The sequence below is a fragment of the Pleurodeles waltl genome, chromosome 1_1 (genome assembly GCF_031143425.1).
Source record: "Pleurodeles waltl isolate 20211129_DDA chromosome 1_1, aPleWal1.hap1.20221129, whole genome shotgun sequence".
Classification (NCBI taxonomy): Eukaryota; Metazoa; Chordata; class Amphibia; order Caudata; family Salamandridae; genus Pleurodeles; species Pleurodeles waltl.
The window spans coordinates 268923047-268942042 of record NC_090436.1 but is presented as its reverse complement, the minus strand read 5'-3'; the positions used below and the strand labels follow the sequence as shown (position 1 = coordinate 268942042).

Genomic DNA, 18996 nt, shown 5'->3' with positions numbered 1-18996 from the left:
CATATGGGTATATGTACTGGGCACCTCCACCTGTACTGAATTTGTTTTTGAAGTCATTAGTATAAAGCAAGCCTGCACACCAGAATAAAAGAGAAGACACTGCACTCAGGATAGAATACTTGCTGGTTTTGTGTACATCACCAACACTGGACCCAGGTCTGGGAAGTCTCAGCAGTCACCTTTCTTCTTTAACATGGGAAGATAAGGAGGACTGTGTTGGCCAGGAGGTGTGACACGATCCTTGCGAAGACCTGCAAAAGGCCCAGCTGCATGGAAGACCTGCTGGCCAGTCAATGGGATAAGCCTACCCTGGGAGAAGCAAGCAAAGCATATTGATCATGGAGCTGCTGCCCCCTGGACACTCAGTGACAGTAGGGGGGTGGTATTCCCTTTTTTTCTACTAGAAAATGTTAACATTCACACCTTTGTGTGGCAACTAATTCTGCTGGCTGGAGCAGGTTGCCTTTACTGCAGACCCACTTGAACCATCGCTCAACCGCTCACAATTCCGGAGACATCAGTTATTGAAGTCCTTGCCACTAACTGATCTTCAAGAACCAGCTTCTGCTCAAGGTTCTGCGGGTGCCCCCACCAATGGAAAATCTAGTATATTCAGGGGTACAAGGCCTTATATGAAAAGCACCCATTGCACTTACCACTGGAAGGTGACCCAGTATTTCCATTAGTGAGATTGAAAAGCACAGAGACAATCTTGGTCCTTAACTGGTTACTTGACTCCTGCTGTGTTTAATGTGGCGTTTGTCCCCAACTAAACACCAGTGACCAGAGTCTGGGTGAATAATACATCAATATTGTAAGCACCGAAGAGTTCTCAGGGAGTCATTCTAATTGTTTGAGTGGAGGGCTTTGACTTTACATTTTAAGAAGTGGCATGTTATTCTCATCCTGATATTTTTTTTAGAGGTGACACCTTTTATTCCAACTTCTTTTTACCAGAGTGGTAACCCAAGGGGAAATGACAGGTCCAGAGGCTAAACATCTAAATTCCTGCCCACTCTTAAATGACTTAGGCCCCCATTACGACTTTGGCGGTCTTTTTAAAAGACCGCCGAAGTTGCTGCAGTCAGCATACCGCCAGTACTGGCAGTATGATGCCCGTGCTATTAGGAGTTTTCCGCTGGACCAGCGGGCAAAAACAGCATTTCTGTCTGCTGGCCCAGTGGAAAATTCACTACAACATTCACGCCGGCTCGTAATCGGGCAGTGAAATGCGCGATGGGGCTGTCCATGAGGGCCCCTGCAGTTCCCAGGCCAAGTACATGGGCAGTGCACGGACCCCTATGGGGTCCCCAATGCCCCCTTTATGCCAGCCTTTGCATGACGGAGAGACCAATTTAGTATTTGGAATGGACGCCCTAAACATCCTCCTGCCAAATACCGAATCCCAAAAGCAAAATGTGATTTGGTAACTTTTTGATAAGTTACTGAATCACATTTTGCCTTTTGTACATTAGAAAAGGCATTTTTCTGGTTGAAAATGGGAAAAATGCTTTGTACATCTGGCTCTTTGACACTTTTTGTGAAGAAAAATCCTCCCTGAGCAGACAGACACTGAAATTGTAACTCCTGCCTTGGAACTGAAGGATGGATACTTGAAGCGCTGGACCCAGAGTTATGAAGATTTCTTGCTGAAAACTGAAAATCTGGCTTTATTGTTTTTCAGAGGTGCTGGGAACCTTGACATGGCAAAGCTGAAATTCTACCAGACAGAGTGGAACTGCCATTCAGGTACCTTTTCCGTACAGATCACCTTGAAGCTCTGGGGGAAAACATTTTCAGAGTTTTCAAAATTTCTTCTGATGTCCAATCAATCACAAGAGTACACTTCGAAGGCCATCAGGACCTCAGGGGAGGACACTAAGAGACTTTTAGGATGTCAGGGAGAGGCCAACAGCAAAGTCCAGTCCAAGTCGAGTACCCAATGAAAAAGTAATTGTGCAGCCTATTGTGTTCATGTACCCAGACAGAAGGTCAGCCAATTGACCTTTAGAGTTCACTTATATGTCTTGACTACAAGAGATCGCAAGCCCAGTCCATGGGGGCTCCTCTTAGTTCATAGACAGCAGGTTTGGTCCTCTTCTGATGATCCCCAGGTCTAATAGGATGGTGCCTGGGCATGCCACATTTATGCATGGCACTAGCTAGTTGGTGGGATTGACTTCTAGCCCTCTCGAACCAATGTGTGAAAGGTTTCCGGGCCCAGATCTACCTTCTTTTGAATTATTTCCTGTTTGCCTCAGTAGAAAAAAATGCAATGTCCATGTGTCAAACCCATGCTATGGGAGGTTGAGGGTTGTGAATATTCCTTAAAGTGGGCAGTTGCCACCCCAAACAATAATCCAATTCCATATAATAGCATATTAACAGCTGTAATCCACAAGTGGACTACTATGGACTTATGGGAAAGTAAAATGTGCCAATCTGATTTTACGCTAGTTTTGACATGTTTAATCAGTCAGAGCACATACACTGGGCACTCAATAGCAGTGCCTCAGTGCTACAGTTCAAGATAACAGCAAGTGAGTCCCAAAAAAGTGAAAAACCGGGTATGACCACCCAAAAATGAGTCACTTTGCAACATGTGGTGTAAACAGATACTTATCACTGCAAAACTTGATAATGGCTGGTTGTGTTTGACAACTAGAAAACATATAACATAAATTCACATAGCAAGCATGTTTATCAAAGAAGACAAAAATACATGGTGGGTAACGTGAGAACACTATAATATGTCTGTACACAGTTTTCTTTAAACTTACACTTCCCATTTGTGACACAAATTCCTACTCTTGGAGTTACAGTAAATATCGTGCTTGTAGGTTGAAATCTTACTATGAGTATTTTTTTCTTTGCTCCCAATATTCATGTTTAATGTACGGACAAAAATGATAACTCTGCCAAGTACCTCGCATTACAGGTTGCAGTAACACATTTTAGAGCTGGTGTCCGTATCATCGCACTAAAATGCTATGTCACACTTCATAAATCTAGCATCTATCATCACGGCCGTCATTTAGGTGTTCCCGGGGTCGCAGCTGTGACCCCTGGCTTGCCCCTTGCGACCCCTGTCACTGCCCCTGTGACCCCTGGCAGCCAGATAGAACAAAATCAAAAGGCAAAGAGGGTGCTGATAAGAAATGTGTACTTTCGGAAACTCCTAGTGTCAGCCGCTTTCTGTTTGTGAAATAAATTAAGCCTAGCGATGTATGGGCTGAACAACTGTACTTAGATGGCTGGGTTGCGAAGATTAATACAGTAAAAGATGGTTAGAATGTAAGACTTTATTTCACAATGCTGGCCAACTGAGAATTATGCACAACATGTTCATTGAAACATGCACATTCATGTAATCAACCACGCTTGGTGTTCTAATTTATTGTGTGCCTGGCAACCTTTAGAATTGTTGCATGCATTTACATAGATGCCAGTGGGTCCCATATCATATGTGATGCTGTTAAGCGGTCCTAACGTTTTATTCAATAAGACTGTAATCAGGGAGGTGTAGTTTGCGTTTTACCCCAAAATATATATACATAAAAAGCATAGCAGGTAATCAAGAGGTGGACAAAAAGCAAGTTCCGCTTGAAAGTTTGATAGATAACTGTTAGATCTTGTGATATGCAAAATAACAATCTAGTCCATGTACTTGTATTATCATTGTACTGCTCCTGACAAGCTATGGAATGTAGAATGTGGCCAGAGGGGAGATTCCATGAGGAGGAGACAGTTGATGGAGGCTGCGGTCAGGGGTCCTTGTTGGTGACTTAATAAACAGCTTCAATGTATTTCCAAGGAGTGCTTTTTACTTTCTGGAAAAGTGGCGACAGAGGATGGGATAGAGGAGCTTAAGCACCCTTTGGTTGGAACTGTCGAAACCTGTATGAGGATATTGGACCCCAGACTCGTTTCTGAAGGCATCGGTGAAGTGAGCAGTGTACTCGCAACATTTGCGGCAAGTATTTCACAAGGAAAAATAAAAAAAAGATTGGGCTACTGACTAGCTGAACTCAGTTTATTGCTGATGCGTGCAAAGGGTCGGGTTGGAGAGCGACCGTGCCGTGGTTGTTTACACATTCCATGTAGTGTGGAAGTTTGAAATGTGTTACAGCAATTTCAAGTAAAACTGTAATTTACAAAGGAAAGTAATTGTTGTTGCCCTGCACGACTGCTCCGATTTCTAGCAAAAACATATTATAACCTAGTTTATGGTTATTGAAAAGTCAGTACTTCGGAGGGAGCTCGCGCTGTGAGCATATGAAGCATAACAGAAAAACAGTTGGAGAGATGCGTGCGCGTGATTGAAACTACAAGCGCAGGACAGACCTTGGTAACGCGTGAACACTCTGTGACTGAAGGAATTTCTATATTTAGCACAGTTACATTAAAATTGAACTTACGGTTTTAGTTTTGTGGAAATTGACACTCGGAGGCACAATGGAGTCTCTTTTGTATTGGAAGCATCGTAAATAAAACATTTTATGATCCCTCTGTGAGGCGGCGCAGCCACCGTCACAAAGTCAAGACAAAGAAAGTCACCTGCAAAGTCTAAAACGATATATGTTTCCAATTGAGGAACAACAAGGAAGTGTTCCATTCAGTTTTTGAAATGGTTGAAATTCTTGAATAATAATTGAACAACAGCTCCACCTGGTGGAGAAATTTCAAACTCACAACACATATTTGTTTTGTATTCATCTGATTATTATTAGGAATTAGCCTTGTACATTTAATTATAATTGCAATAGGTTATTTAGCAAAGAATTTTTACACCCCATGTATGTCTAGCTGGTGTAGCCATAAAAATACGTGGCTAGACAGTCTATATCTGCACTGCCAACGTTTTTGCAAGAACCAGGAACCCCAAGTATAGCATGGGAAGATTGAAAGGACATGTTTGAAGCGTATTTAAATGCCATAGAGGGGGACACGTTTGTTGAGAAAAGGAAACTGGCCAGTTTGAAGCATTGTCTGGGTGTAGAGGGAAGAAGAGTTTTGAGAACATTACCTATAAATGTTAACAAGTATAGAGATGGAAATGCAAGCTCAGACGCAGATGGGATAGAGGAGGATGAGTATGCAGATGCTTTAAAAGCTTTGGAAATAATTTTGGAAAACAGTAAGGGTAGTGGTAGAACGACAGACATTTTTTTGCGAGCTGAACTGCAGGGTGAAACTATTGAGCAGTATGTTGCAGTGCTGAGAAGATTGTCCATTTCATGCAAGTTTAAAGATATACATGATGAAATAATAAGGGATCAATTAATTAATAGAACCAATAATGTTAAAATTCAAGAGAAATTATTAGATTTGAAGGATCCCACTTTAGAAAAAAACATAGAGATAGCCAGACGTATGGAAGACACTTCCCGATATGTGAAAGAATTGAGCAGCAATGAATTAAAGGAAAAAATAGAGCAAAGAGAAAGTGATGCTGTGAATGTGGTAAAAAAACCTGCACACACTAGTATTAAGATAGAGTTGGGAAATGGCTTGATGAGATCACAGGACAGATATAGAAGAAAGACATGTTATAGGTGTGGAATTGCAAGACACACTGCAGAAGCAAGTAATTGCCCTGCTGGCAATGCAAAGTGTTTTAAGTGTAAGAAGATGGGACACTTTGCCAGAGTTTGTAAGATGGGTACAAGCATGTATGTGAAAAAGGGAGTAAACCTGGAGAATGAAGGTGATGCTCAAATTGAACATCGGATGGTTACGGATAATGATGATGAAATCGAAGTGATGGTAGTATGTGGTGTAGAATCACAATACAAGGTAAATCAAACTGGTGAAACATATAGGGGGTCATTCTGACCCTGGCGGTCATGGACCGCCAGGGCCAACGACCGCGGGAGCACCGCCAACAGGCTGGCGGTGCTCCCATGGGCATTCTGACCGCGGCGGTACAGCCGCGGTCAGAAACGGAAAACCGGCGGTGTCCCGCCGGTTTTCCGCTGCCCTGGGGAATCCTCCATGGCGGCGCTGCAGGCAGCGCCGCCATGGGGATTCCGACCCCCTTACCGCCAGCCTGGTTCTGGCGGTCCTGGCTGGCGGTAACGGGTGTCGTGGGGCCCCTGGGGGCCCCTGCAGTGCCCATGCCAATGGCATGGGCACTGCAGGGGCCCCCTAACAGGGCCCCATTAAGATTTTCAGTGTCTGCATAGCTCGCACCCTTCCCACTCCGCCGGCTCCATTCGGAGCCGGCTTCCTCGTGGGAAGGGGTTTCCCGCTGGGCGGGCGGGCGGCCTTCTGGAGGTCGCCCGCCCGCCCAGCGGGAAACTCAGAATAACCGCAGCGGTCTTATGACCGCGCAGCGGTATTCTAGCGGTTCCCGTTTGGCTGGCGGCGCCCGCCGCCAGCCAAACTCAAAATGACCCCCATAATCCTCCAAAATGTACTGTGAAAATGAATGACAAAGAAGTTCAAGCATGGGCAGATTCATGTTCGCCTTTTACATTGGTGGATGAGTCTGTTTGGGAGAGCATAGGAAAGTATGAGTTGTGTCCTACTGATGTTGAGCCTGTGTGGTATTGTGGGACTATAAATCCTATAAAAGGATATTTCACAGCAAATTTAGAATTTTTGGGAAGGAAAGCAAAAGGCAAAATGTATGTGGTCGAAAAAGGGAGAACATTGCTGGTTTGGAGGGAGCAACATGCGTTAGGAATGATACTGAACCCCAATCATCCTGACCAGGTGTTGCTAACAGAACTCGACAAGAAAAGTAAATAGTGTTCTTTATTTCTAAATTTGTTTGCTCAAAGTTTGGGTTGCTTGAAGGAATTTGAACACAAAACGTTTTTAAAAAGGGTGTGACCCCAAAGGTATATAAAGTAAGGAATGTTTCATTAGCATTACGGAAAAAATTAAAGGAGGAGTTGAAGCGGTTGTATGATGCTGGTGTGTTTGAGCATATTGAAGCCTTCGAGTGGCTAAGCCCTATAGTTACAGCGAGGAAACCCAATGCAAGATTTGCATGTGTGTGTACTTGCGTGATCTTAATGAGTGTATATGGGTTGACCAGCATCCTCTTCCTTGCATTAATGTAATGTTGATGTCCGTGAAAAATGCTGGATGTTTCACTACGTTAGATTTATCGAATGCTTATCATCAAATACAACTGCACCCGGACTCCAGCCATCTTACATCTTTTGTAACTCCAGAAGGGGCTTATAGATTTATTCACATGCCTTTTGGCTTAGCTTCAGCTTCGGCAGTATTCCAAAGGGTCATGCAGAGGATATTGCAGGGCATGACGAATGTGCTTGTTTTCCAAGACAACATATTAGTGTGGGAAGAAAATGAAAAACTGCATGATGTAGTGCTATTGATGGTTAGATTAGAACAGGCTGGTCTTACTATTGGTTTGGATAAATGCAAGTTTGGGGTGAAAGAGGTTGAATACTTAGGACACACACTGACAAGTGAAGGACTTAAACCCAACTGCAATTTGGTGGAAGCGTTTGAAAAAGCACCTGTTCCTCAAGATCAAGGATAACTGCGTTCTTTTTTGGGGCTCCCGGAATATTATCTGAAGTTTATGGATCAATGTCACTAGGGATAAACCCTTTTCAGCCAGGAATGTCTATAACAAAAGAATGTATTCTGTGATTCTGTGTGGTGGAGTCCATTTAAAGATGGTATGGCGAAAATTCCAAATTGGACTATTTAATATACTTATAAGTCCCTAGTAGAGTGCACTATATGTGCCCAGGGCCTGAAGATTAAATGCTACTAGTAGGCCTGCAGCACTGATTGTGACACCCACTTAAGTAGCCCCTTAACCTTGTCTCAGGCCAGCCATTGCAAGGCCTGTGTGTGCAGTTTCACTGCCAAATCTACTTGCCATTTAAAAGTACTTGCCAAGCCTAAAACTCCCCTCTTTCTACATATAAGACACCCCTAAGGTATGCCCTAGGTAACCCATAGGACAGGGTGCTGTGTAGGCAAACGGCAGGACATGTACTTATGTAGTTTACATGTCCTGGTAGTGTAAAACTCCTAAATTCATTTTTAAACTGCTGTGAGGCCTGCTTCCTTCATAGGCTAGCATTGGGGCTGCCCTCATACATTGTTTGAGTGGTAGCTGCTGATCTGAAAGGAGTAGGAAGGTCATATTTAGTATGGCCAGAATGGTGGTATAAAATCCTGCTGGCTGTTGAAGCTGGATTTAATATTACTATTTTAGAAATGCCACTTTTAGAAAGTGAGCATTTCTCTGCACTTAAATCTTTCTGTGCCTTACAATCCACGTCTGGCTGGGTCTAGTTGGCAGCTCCTTGTGCATTCACTCAGACACACCCCAAACACAGGATACTCAGCCTCACTTGCATACATCTGCATTTTGAATGGGTCTTCCTTGGCTGGGAGGGTGGAGGGCCTGCCTTCACACAAAGGACTGCCACACCCACTACTGGGACCCTGTCGGACAGGATTGAACTGAAAGGGGACCTGGTGCACTTCTAAACCACTCTTTGAAGTCTCCCCCACTTCAAAGGCACATTTGGGTATATAAACAGGGCCTCTGCCCCTACCAACTCAGACACTTCCTGGAGAAGAAACTTGAAACAAAAACCTGCATCCTGCCAAGAAGAACTGCCTGGCTGCCCAAAGGACTCACCTGACTGCTTTCTGTGAAGGACTGCTGCCTTCCTGTTTCCCTGCTGCATTGCTGCTCCCAGGCTGTGGTGAGGAAGTGCCCTCCATGGGCTTGGATAGAGGTTGTCTCCTATTCCCTGAAGATTCAGGACCAAAAATACTTCATTTCTTCACAAAGGATTCCTTCAGCGGCAAAATTCAACACACAACCTGCCAGAAACTATGCACAGCCTGCACCTCTGTGAAATTTTCACTGCACGCCGAACCGGATCGACGCAGCCCGACTTCGCAACAACAAGATCGACGCAGCACCAGCGTAGCGACCGGAAATTCAACGCACAGCCGACTGGATCGCCACACAGCCGACCCGGAACGACGCAGCCCGACTTCCAGAGCGGCGCCTGCCGTGCGGTAGAAAATTCGATGCAACGCCTACAGGATCGATGCAGTTCCTGTGACTTCGTCCTGCAGGAAATCCATTCACCATCCCCAGGATGTCTGAAAACCCCCCAACTTGAAGAGGATCCATGACCGAGCGCCGGAAATCAACACGCAGCTGTCCCTGCGTGAAACCTAAACAACGCATCGCCGTGTGCGACCCGAGAAATCGAAGCACACCCCTTTGCTTCCATGCATTTCTTCCTCTGTGGTTCTTTGTGGAGATATTTCACGCAAACCAGGTACTTTGTGCTTGAAAGAGACTTTGCTTTTAAAAAGACTTAAGACACTTTATATCACTTTTCAGTGATATCTCAACATATACTTATTTCATTTTAATCGTTTGACCTGCATTTATCAAGATAAATATTATATATTTTTCTAAACACTGTGTGGTGTATTTTTGCGGTGCTATAGGGTGTTATTGTATGATTTATTGCACAAATACTTTACACATTGCCTTCTAAGTTAAGCCTGACTGCTCAGTGCCAGGCTACCAGAGGGTGGGCACAGGATAATATGGATTGTGTGTGACTTACCCTGACTAGAGTGAGGGTCCTTGCTTGGACAGGGGGTAACCTGACTGCCAACCAAAGACCCCATTTCTAACATCAAGCATTCAGTGTACCTAGCTGAAGAGCTAGAACTGGCTTAGGGTGTCTGCTTGCCATGTATCAATCTCACATAGTTTCACATTTTCACTCCATGCCTCTCCCTAAACTAGCCACAAGCGTAGCTTGGCCATTAGGTACGTCATGATTCTGATGGTGCTGATTCAAGGGATGTCTTCCTGGGTCTAGGGCTATGCTTCTGTCCTTCACAGGTAGGAAGAGACAATGAGGAGACAGTGAGGCAAGGGAGAGGACAAAAGAAATGAGGCAAAGAAAGAGAGTAGGGGAGAAACTGGGTGAGACACAGACAGAAAGGACAACAAACAATGTGATAGACAAAGGACAAAATGAGAGTTATAGACGGATATTGAGAAGAACAGAGGAAGAGAAAAATAAAGCGTCAGGCAGCTACACAGAGAGCTAGAGAGAGTAGGGGAGATATATAGGCAGAGAAATATACAGAGAAAAACAGAAAGGTCAAAACAGAGCAAGAGAGTGAGATAGGGATAAAGAACAAGAAAGAGGAAGAGATAGAAAAAGAACACAAGCATGAGACAAGAATGAGAGTGGTAAGAAAGACATGTAGCTACAGACCTGAAGAGCTAGTAAATAGAAGCAAGGGGCTGATACTGCCCTGTGGGCACTACTGAAGTCCTCCTAAAACACTCCTACTTTTCGTCCTCTTTTTCTGTCTTTGAGTGCTCTTCAAGTTCATGAAGCACAGGAAGATGTGCCCCTTTACCGCAGTGCCCTCGTCTTTGAAAAAATGTTACAGGGATATTTTTGTTATATCCCAGTTAACTTTGAATGGGTAATATAAACAATTAACATTGGTGATATAATGTTTACAATACACTTCCTGGCACAATCATGCAGTTCCTAAGCACTGTTATTGAGGTTCAACTCAATGCTTGTATTATTAACCTTTAGCTATTTTATACTGGGTTTTTTTCACAGCGTGGGCATTTCTAGGGGAAATGAGTGTGCAACTTTTAGTTGGGCAACAGAAACAGGCACATTCATATAAACAGGCGGATGTGTTTTTGTTCTGGGAATTGATTACCTGTGCATGTGTGATAGTCTACCAGCTCTTCCTTGGTTTTTGGTCACTGAGACCTTGAGTTTCTTCAGCTTTGCACCTGATAAACTATAGATTATGTGCCTACACTCTGCTTTCAAGCAGAACAAGATGAATCAAAGAAAATGAACATTGACAAGTCTGAATCAGAGTTTGAGTAACAAGACATTAGTGAAGCAAAAGCCAATTGAGCACATTGAATATGGGACCTACTCTGTTGCTGAGGTTTGCCATGTATCTGCAGGTTCCTTGGAAGTGATTACACAAAGAAGTGTTGTCCCAAGTATATCCCTCACTCTTATTAGATAAAGACGATCTTTACAGTCAAAACTGTTGAGAAATTAGACTTATACAAGTATTCGCATTGGGTTATGTTTTAATGATTATTTCTAAAGTGGTTTCATGCAACTATAATAGGCCGAAGTGTTATAGAGATCTTGTCCATGTTGTTGCATGGCAGGCCTGAGGACATGGCTAGTAGAGTATGTATTCATAGGCTATCTTGTAATAGACAAGTTAATTGTTGTCCATGAGGGCCAGAAAGATGTCCAGTGCTGAGGCTGCAAGTTTGTTCCAGTGCTTAAACATGTCTGTTTACAGACCAGTAGCAGGTTTATTGGTAATAGTACCTACACTAGACAGTTGTGGGTGGCAAGGTGGGACTCCTACTGGAGGGGGAGCACCCATATATTCTGCATTTTCAATTGAAACAATGTTCCCCTTTATCCTAGATAGCATTGAAAGTAAGTGCAATCTATGTTACCATATCTAAAAACACATTTATTCTGCTCCATTTGTTTGTATATGAATTGAAAAAAGTGAATGTTTGAGGCTATAAATTAGTCTGCCTTTTTGTCACTCTATGTTACAGAGTGGGATAGAGTCCATTCATATTAAAGGCAGACAGGCAGATTGTTGACTTCATTTGGTGGTACAGTGATGTCAACAGGTTAGATTTCTGAGCCGATTGATCACACCATTTCTCAGTGTGATGTAGTCAATGTAAATCAAATATATTTTCAACTTTTATTTACATGGGAACGGATGCTGTTGGTAACAGTAGCTGCCATTTTCATTACAGCCCACCAGATTAACCTCATATGCTGCCTCTACCTGTGACTAACAAGGCCTGATTAGACACCTAAATCCAGCTTTGCCACATTGCAGAGTCACCTTCTCACCTTACGCATTCTACAGCTTCACCATGTGTTTACTATTTGTTATGAGAACATATGGCTTAGGATTACTGCCACTTTACACATTTGTTGACGAATATGTGACAGAACAACTAGGTCCTAAACAACTATAGCCTAAACCACTACTGCTAAACAACTAAAAAGTCTCTACAACTAAGTACTGAACAACTACTGTCTAAACAACAATTGTGCCTGAATAACAATTGCCGTGTAGACCCCCAAGTACAGTACCTTTGGTGAAGAGTGAAAACAAGCCGATGCGCAAAGTCGGGGATCGCGGCGTCTGTGCGAAACGTTGAATCCACGCACTTCGAGCGGCGTCGGTCACGACGTGGTGCGGCGACTTCTACGGAGTCGTGGACTTCAGCGGGGCTGCAGCGGTGTCGGGCCTGCGAAGAACGTCAAGTTCCAGCGAGGGTCACGGCGTCGGGTGCAGGCGGCGTTACCGGATTCAGCAGCGGCGGCGGTCCGGAGTCGTCCGAAGTCAGTTTCCTTGGATTTCCACCAGCTTTCCTTTCAAGGGCCCAGGGACTGGATAGGGCACCACTTGTCAGAGCAGGAGTATCTCCAGAGACTCCAGGTGCTGGCAGAGAGAAGTCTTTGCTGTCCCTGAGACTTCAAACAACAGGAGGCAAGCTCTAAAGTCAAGCCCTTGGAGATTGCTTCACAAGATGGAAGGCACACAAAGTCCAGTCTTTTCCCTCTTACTCTAGCAGAAGCAGCACTGCAGGAAAGCTCCACAAAGCACAGTCACAGGCAGGGCAGCACTTCTTCCTCAGCTATCAGCTCTTCTCCAGGCAGAGGTTCCTCTTGGTTCCAGAAGTGTTTCTAAAAGTCTGTAGATTTGGGTGCCCTTCTTATACCCATTTTAGTCTTTGAAGTCACCTTTCTTCAAAGGGGACTCACACCTACTTGTGAAATCCTGCCTTGCCCAGGCAAGGCCTCAGACACACACCAGGGGGTTGGAGTCTGCATTGTCAGAGGCAGATACAGTCCTTTCAGATGAGAGTGACTACTCCACCCCTCCCTCCTAGCAGAGATGGCTAATCAGGGAATGCAGGTTACACCCCAGCTCCCTTTGTGTCACTGTCTAGTGTGAGGTGAAAAACAACCCAACTGTCAAACTGACCCAGACAGGGAATCCACAAACAAGGCAGAGTCACAGAATGGTTTAAGCAAGAAAATGCTCACTTTCTAAAAGTGGCATTTTCAAACGCACAATCTTAAAATCAACTTTACTAAAAGATGTATTTTTAAATTGTGAGTTCAGGGACCCCAAACTCCACATGTCCATCAACTCTCTAGGGGAATCTACACTTTAATCATATTTAAAGGTAGCCCCCATGTTATCCTATGAGAGAGACAGGCCTTGCAACAGTGAAAAACGAAGTTGGCAGTATTTCACTGTCAGGACATATATACCACATTATTATATGTCCTACCTTATCCATAAACTGGACCCTGCCCTTGGGGCTACCTAGGGCCTACCTTAGGGGTGCCTTACATGTAGGAAAAGGGAAGGTTTAGGCCTGGCAAGTGGGTACACTTGCCAAGTCGAATTTACAGTGTAAAAATACACACACAGACACTGCAGTGGCAGGTCTGAGACATGATTATAGGGCTACTTATGTGGGTGGCACAACCAGTGCTGCAGGCCCACTAGTAGCATTTGATTTACAGGCCCTGGCACCTCTAGTGCACTTTACTAGGGACTTACTAATAAATCAAATATGCCAATCATGGATAAACCAATCAACAATACAATTTACACAGAGAGCATATGCACTTTAGCACTGGTTAGCAGTGGTAAAGTGCTCAGAGTTCAAAAAACCAACAGCAACAGATCAGAAAAAATAGGAGGCAGGAGGCAAAAAGATTGGGGATGACCCTGCATAAGCAAAAAAGTCCAACACTAAAAAATAATGCGAGTCCTTGACATTGGGAAAATAGCTTCAACTCTTGGTGAAAATGTTTGTCGAACTATGATAGGCGTCCATACATTTACTGGATGTGACACAGTAAGAGCATTTGCGTGAAAAGTGAGTGCATTCAAAATCCTGTCTGCCAACAGACATACACAGGAAACATTTTCACAGCTCGGAGATGAATGTGATCTCTCTGAAGAATAATGGAGAAATTGGAGCAATTCTCGTGTTTGCTGTATGCACCAAAATCTTTGATTCATCGTGTGAATAACTTATGATATCACCTATTGAGCGCATAGAAGGGTGAGATAAACATTCATCAACTTCCACCTTGCAGGGACTGTCTGAAGAAACATGCCAAACGTGCGAATTATCAAGCCGCTATAAACAAGAGATGCCTTTTGAATTATCCACAAACACCTAGTCCATTTGGGAGAGGGTGGAAGTTGGAAAAACACGAGGGAGCAAAATAACTGCTAGTGGACAGGGTGGAGGGGCAGCCAGCACCTCAGTTTGTGTTAGATCTACTAGCTTGTAACTGCATTAGGAACTGCAAACTGTCAACATGTGTCTACTGTCTAAATGACCTGACGTGCAAACTTCCCGTCTGTGAAAATCAAACAGACGCAGAGAATGATGACACCTATTCAGAAGAAGATGATAATGAATGTGAATGATAAAATTGTGTTTATGTTCACTCATGACATACATTGCCTATGTAAGAAGTGACTATTATTATCTGAAATTCTAAGTTAAAAATTATGCATATAATATATATCAATGTATGAGGAATACAATTAAGTTTTATAGTTATTATTTTAAGGACTATATTGTTATTATTACAATTAATAATCATAATTATTTTTTTAATTATATTGAATGTAACCAATCTGCTGGAGATAGATTTATTTGTTACACATATTGTGATGATTTTGTATGCTAGTTAAAAAAAAATAGGAAGACTGTTATTTGGCTGTTGTTGCTAATCCAATAATATCAGACAAAAGGCAAAGTGATGACTTGATATCACATATTTTCCATCTCTAGGCATCCATACCCTGCTAAAAAAAATACATTTTGGAACCCCCGCCCCCAAGTGGTACCAATGGCATAAATTTGGGGTCCTGCTCATGGCCTATCGAGCCTAGCCAGCTCCCTTCTCCTCTACAGAAGAACTTAACTGAAAAGGTTGGCTCAGGCTGCAGAATTCAAAAGTTTGGTAGAGTGTAAAATAATATCTGAGGACATTTTCTTTCTTTCAACTGTAATCTCTAAAACTGCTACTGTAATGGGTATGGTATTAGCCCAGAATTATTTGGTATGCGTAAAGGTTTTTTTTTTTTACAGATTTGCAGTTTAGTTCAAATCCACTTCACTATATGATTATCATGCGTGACCCATCTTATGAGTTTAAAAAATGTGTGGTAATATGCAAAACTGGAGTTACTGTTTTGGATTGCAAGTGAAGTATGTTCTATTTCTGTTTCCTCCTGCTAATTATACACTGCGACTACCGGTTTCATGCTTGCAGCAACTAGATGCAAAATACAGCCGCGTGGTTACTTAAATTAAATTAGCTCTTTAGCCCATTATCTGGGTCATGTCTTGGACCAGCGCACAAAACTGGTGGATAAGATACGTTCCTGTTTTAGGTGACTGTAAATTCAACCTCCTTTTCCATCAAGAATGATTCAAATTCTATGTTTAATATATGATTTGATATGAAAGGTTGGGTGATGGACAAATATGTTCTCTTTGGACTCTAGTTCTTGAAGATGTTTTGATATACAGCTCTTAAGAGAATGCACATGTAAGTAAACCTACTGTGAGTTAATTCATGGATGAAATCTTTAAAATGGCACAGGTCAGCCCAACACTGGAAGGCAGACTTATTCTTTCATCTATCGCCCCAGGAATGGTTTTTCTTTTTTTTTTAAACATACCCCACATGGATACCTAAGAATGTAGCATTGCATCATGACTGATTAAGAAATTATGTTTTAACATTTCCATATTTTTTTAACTCAACCAGTCCCAAAGTACAGTGGAAGAGGCATTTGCAGCCTGCAGATTTAAGCTGTCTGAGAATTCACCGGTCAATAAAAGGGTCTTTGTATTCTGCTTGAAAGATAGGTCGTCTTTTCTAGGCGCCTTTTAACTCTCCCTATTAGTGGGCAATATTGCATGTTATGGTTTTAGGCTTGGATTTAATGAGGCGTTATAACTTCTGTAATACCAAATTCGTTAGCATCGTGGAAATAAGAAGCCATGAAGATAAGGAGTTACGCATCTCTTCATTCTGGGCCGTGAAGCCTGTGCCAGAGGGTCTCCTCAGCCAATCCATGCATGCATTTCCTCATGTGTCTTCTAGTGTGACACGTGTAATCAGGAATGCACACTATGGGCCGTATTTATACTCTGGTTGCGCCGAATTTGCATCGTTTTTTTCGACGCAAATTCGACGCTAAACTAACGCCAACTAACGCCATATTTATACTATGGCGTTAGACGCTTCGGGCGCCAAAGTGCCCGGAGTGTGCGTCATTTTTTAGCGTGAACCCCTTCCTTGCGTTAATGATATGCAAGGGAGGCGTTCCCGTCTTAAAAAATGACTCCCAGGCCTTTACGTGGTATTTATACTCCCGGGCAAAAATGACGCCCGGGAGTGGGCGTGGCCAAAAACGGCGCATTTGCGCCGCTTTTTAACGCCTGGGTCAGGCATGGCGTTAAGGGACAAGTGGGCTCAAAATGAGCCCAGAGTGCCCTCCCCTGCCCCCAGGGACCCCCCCTGCCACCCTTGGCCACCCCAGGAGGACACCCAAGGACGGAGGGACCCATCCCATGGACATTAAGGTAAGTTCAGGTAAGTTTTTTTTTATTTATTTTTTGTGGCATAGGGGGGCCTGATTTGTGCCCCCCTACATGCCACTATGCCCAATGACCATGCCCAGGGGACAGAAGTCCCCTGGGCATGGCCATTGGGCAAGGGGGCATGACTCCTATCTTTACAATGATAGGAGTCATGTTGATGGGGGATGGGCGTCGAAAAAAAATGGCGCAAGTCGGGTTACGACGATTTTTTCGACGTAACCTGACTTGCCCCATTTTAAGACGCCCATACGCCATTTTCCCCCTACGCCGGCGCTGTCTGGTGTACGTGGTTTTTTTCCACGCACACCAGGCAGCGCCGGTCTGCTTGCGCCGGCTAACGCCATTCCATAAATACGGCGCCCGCATGGCGCTTCAGAATGGCGTTAGACGGCGCAAAATTTTTTGACGCTAAACTGCGTTAGCGCAGTTTAGCGTCAAAAAGTATAAATATGGGCCTATGTATGAAATCGTGCTATGGTAACATGTTTTTATCTGACCTCTCGCACCTCAAATACCACTCTTACCCCTGAAATTTATTTCTGACAATCACATTCGCTACCTCTATTATTATTAGGTCACTAAACTGCTTTATTAGAAATCGAACAGTAACCTGTAGGCTAATGACATAGTTCCAGTGGCTTTGCAGCAGTTTCAAGGTCCTTTTGGAGCATCCATTTCTCAATAAGGGGGCCTTTTCCCCCAAAGAGCCACACATGTGTCGGAAGATTGTCACCCATTCTTGCACGGATATCACTGAGCAATCTAAAAACTTGGCAGCTATGCAATGGCTGTGAACGCGAATAGCAAGCCTAAGGAGCAGCAGTTATTCGCAACGGACTAACTGCAGCACAACACTTTATTGGGCGTTTTCGGAACATGAAACAAGGCTCATAAAGTGTTAAAACGAAAACAGCATGTGGAGGTGGGCATACAGACCTGTGTCATTTCCCTAATTGACGTAATACTGTCCAGGGCTTTCATAACACGCTCGTAATTTTTCTTCTGTAAAAAAAATAATAATAACAATTTTAGAGATATAGCACGCGAGTACTTTCAAAACATATTCAACTTCTTAGCATCTACTGAGTTAAAGCCAATGATGGGAACCCGCTGAGAGTCGAGGGCGGAGAGCAGAAGCTAGCACTTCCGCAAATATAGCATCGGAACTGCAATCTGACCCACACCCGCATAAGAGAACGTCCGGCTGCTAACATCATTTCAGCACTGTTCAGATTAGGTTACAAATGAAAAGAAATGTAAAGTTCTACTGCAAAGGCTGTCCGTTTTCCGAAAACTTTAATGAAACTAATAAAAACGTGGTTCATCTATGAAGCAGAACAGGGGAATAATTAAGGTAAGTTCGAATGTAAAATAAGAAATTCTGCTGATAGCCACCAATGCAAAACTCGATAAAAATAACTATTTGTCATTTCTACAAAACTGGGCTGAGTGGCAAGGAAATGTAAGCTTTACCACACTATTGCTTTGATTTATCACACAGACACAATTCTGATAGTCTAACAACAGGTTTTGTCGATAAAAATGTTACACAAATGACTTATTTTTGCACACAGCGCTTCATATGGCATGTCTGCTGCTTCTAAACACTCAAAATGACATTGCGCTGGCAATGACGCATCAGGAAGATCAAATCAATATTATCAGGTGTTAGAGTGACGCTGAGAAGCTAGAGTAGCAGCAACTTCCTGGTTTCGAGCTCTGCTGTCTGCAGCTCATGCACTAACTAGTCTTACTGAGTTATCGTACGTACTTTGGGGCTTATTTATGAGAGGCTTGAGCCACAGGAACTTCATTTTTTCTGAAGATCCACTGGCTCAAACCTCTCAATCATATCTATGAGGTCACGCAAAGCCGCTGTCTTCACAGATATGGAGAAAGAGAAAGCAGCATAAGTTGCTGCGTTGCCTTACTCTGCGTCATGGAGGCGTTTCATGGGCATTGTGGTGGCTTTTCCCATGCAACACCTATGGGTGATTACGCTGTCCCAGATTTACTTAATCACGTAAATTTGGGGAAGTGACAAAATCTTACGCCTCCCCAGGGGAGGCGTAACGAGGATAAATATTTGTATTTCTCCTTGTTTTTTCCTCTTTCCATGTGTGCTCTATTCTGCAGCACACATAAAAAGAGGAAAACACCTCTCAGGATTGTTTTCTGTGCACAAAAACAATCCTGCATGCAACAAAGACTCCTTGCACCATCGTGGACAGGAATGCACCATACTGCATAAATACAGG

At 43.4% G+C, this 18996-nt stretch overlaps 1 protein-coding gene across 1 annotated transcript in view; it reads right to left on the bottom strand.

The window, feature by feature from the left end:
* PARP8 (poly(ADP-ribose) polymerase family member 8) overlaps positions 1–18996 on the bottom strand; it is a 636820-nt gene that overhangs the window by 173543 nt on the left and 444281 nt on the right. Inside the window, exon 17 of the mRNA XM_069221607.1 lies at positions 17675–17740. Coding sequence (XP_069077708.1) covers positions 17675–17740 — 66 coding nt within the window. The remainder of the gene's footprint in view (positions 1–17674; positions 17741–18996) is intronic.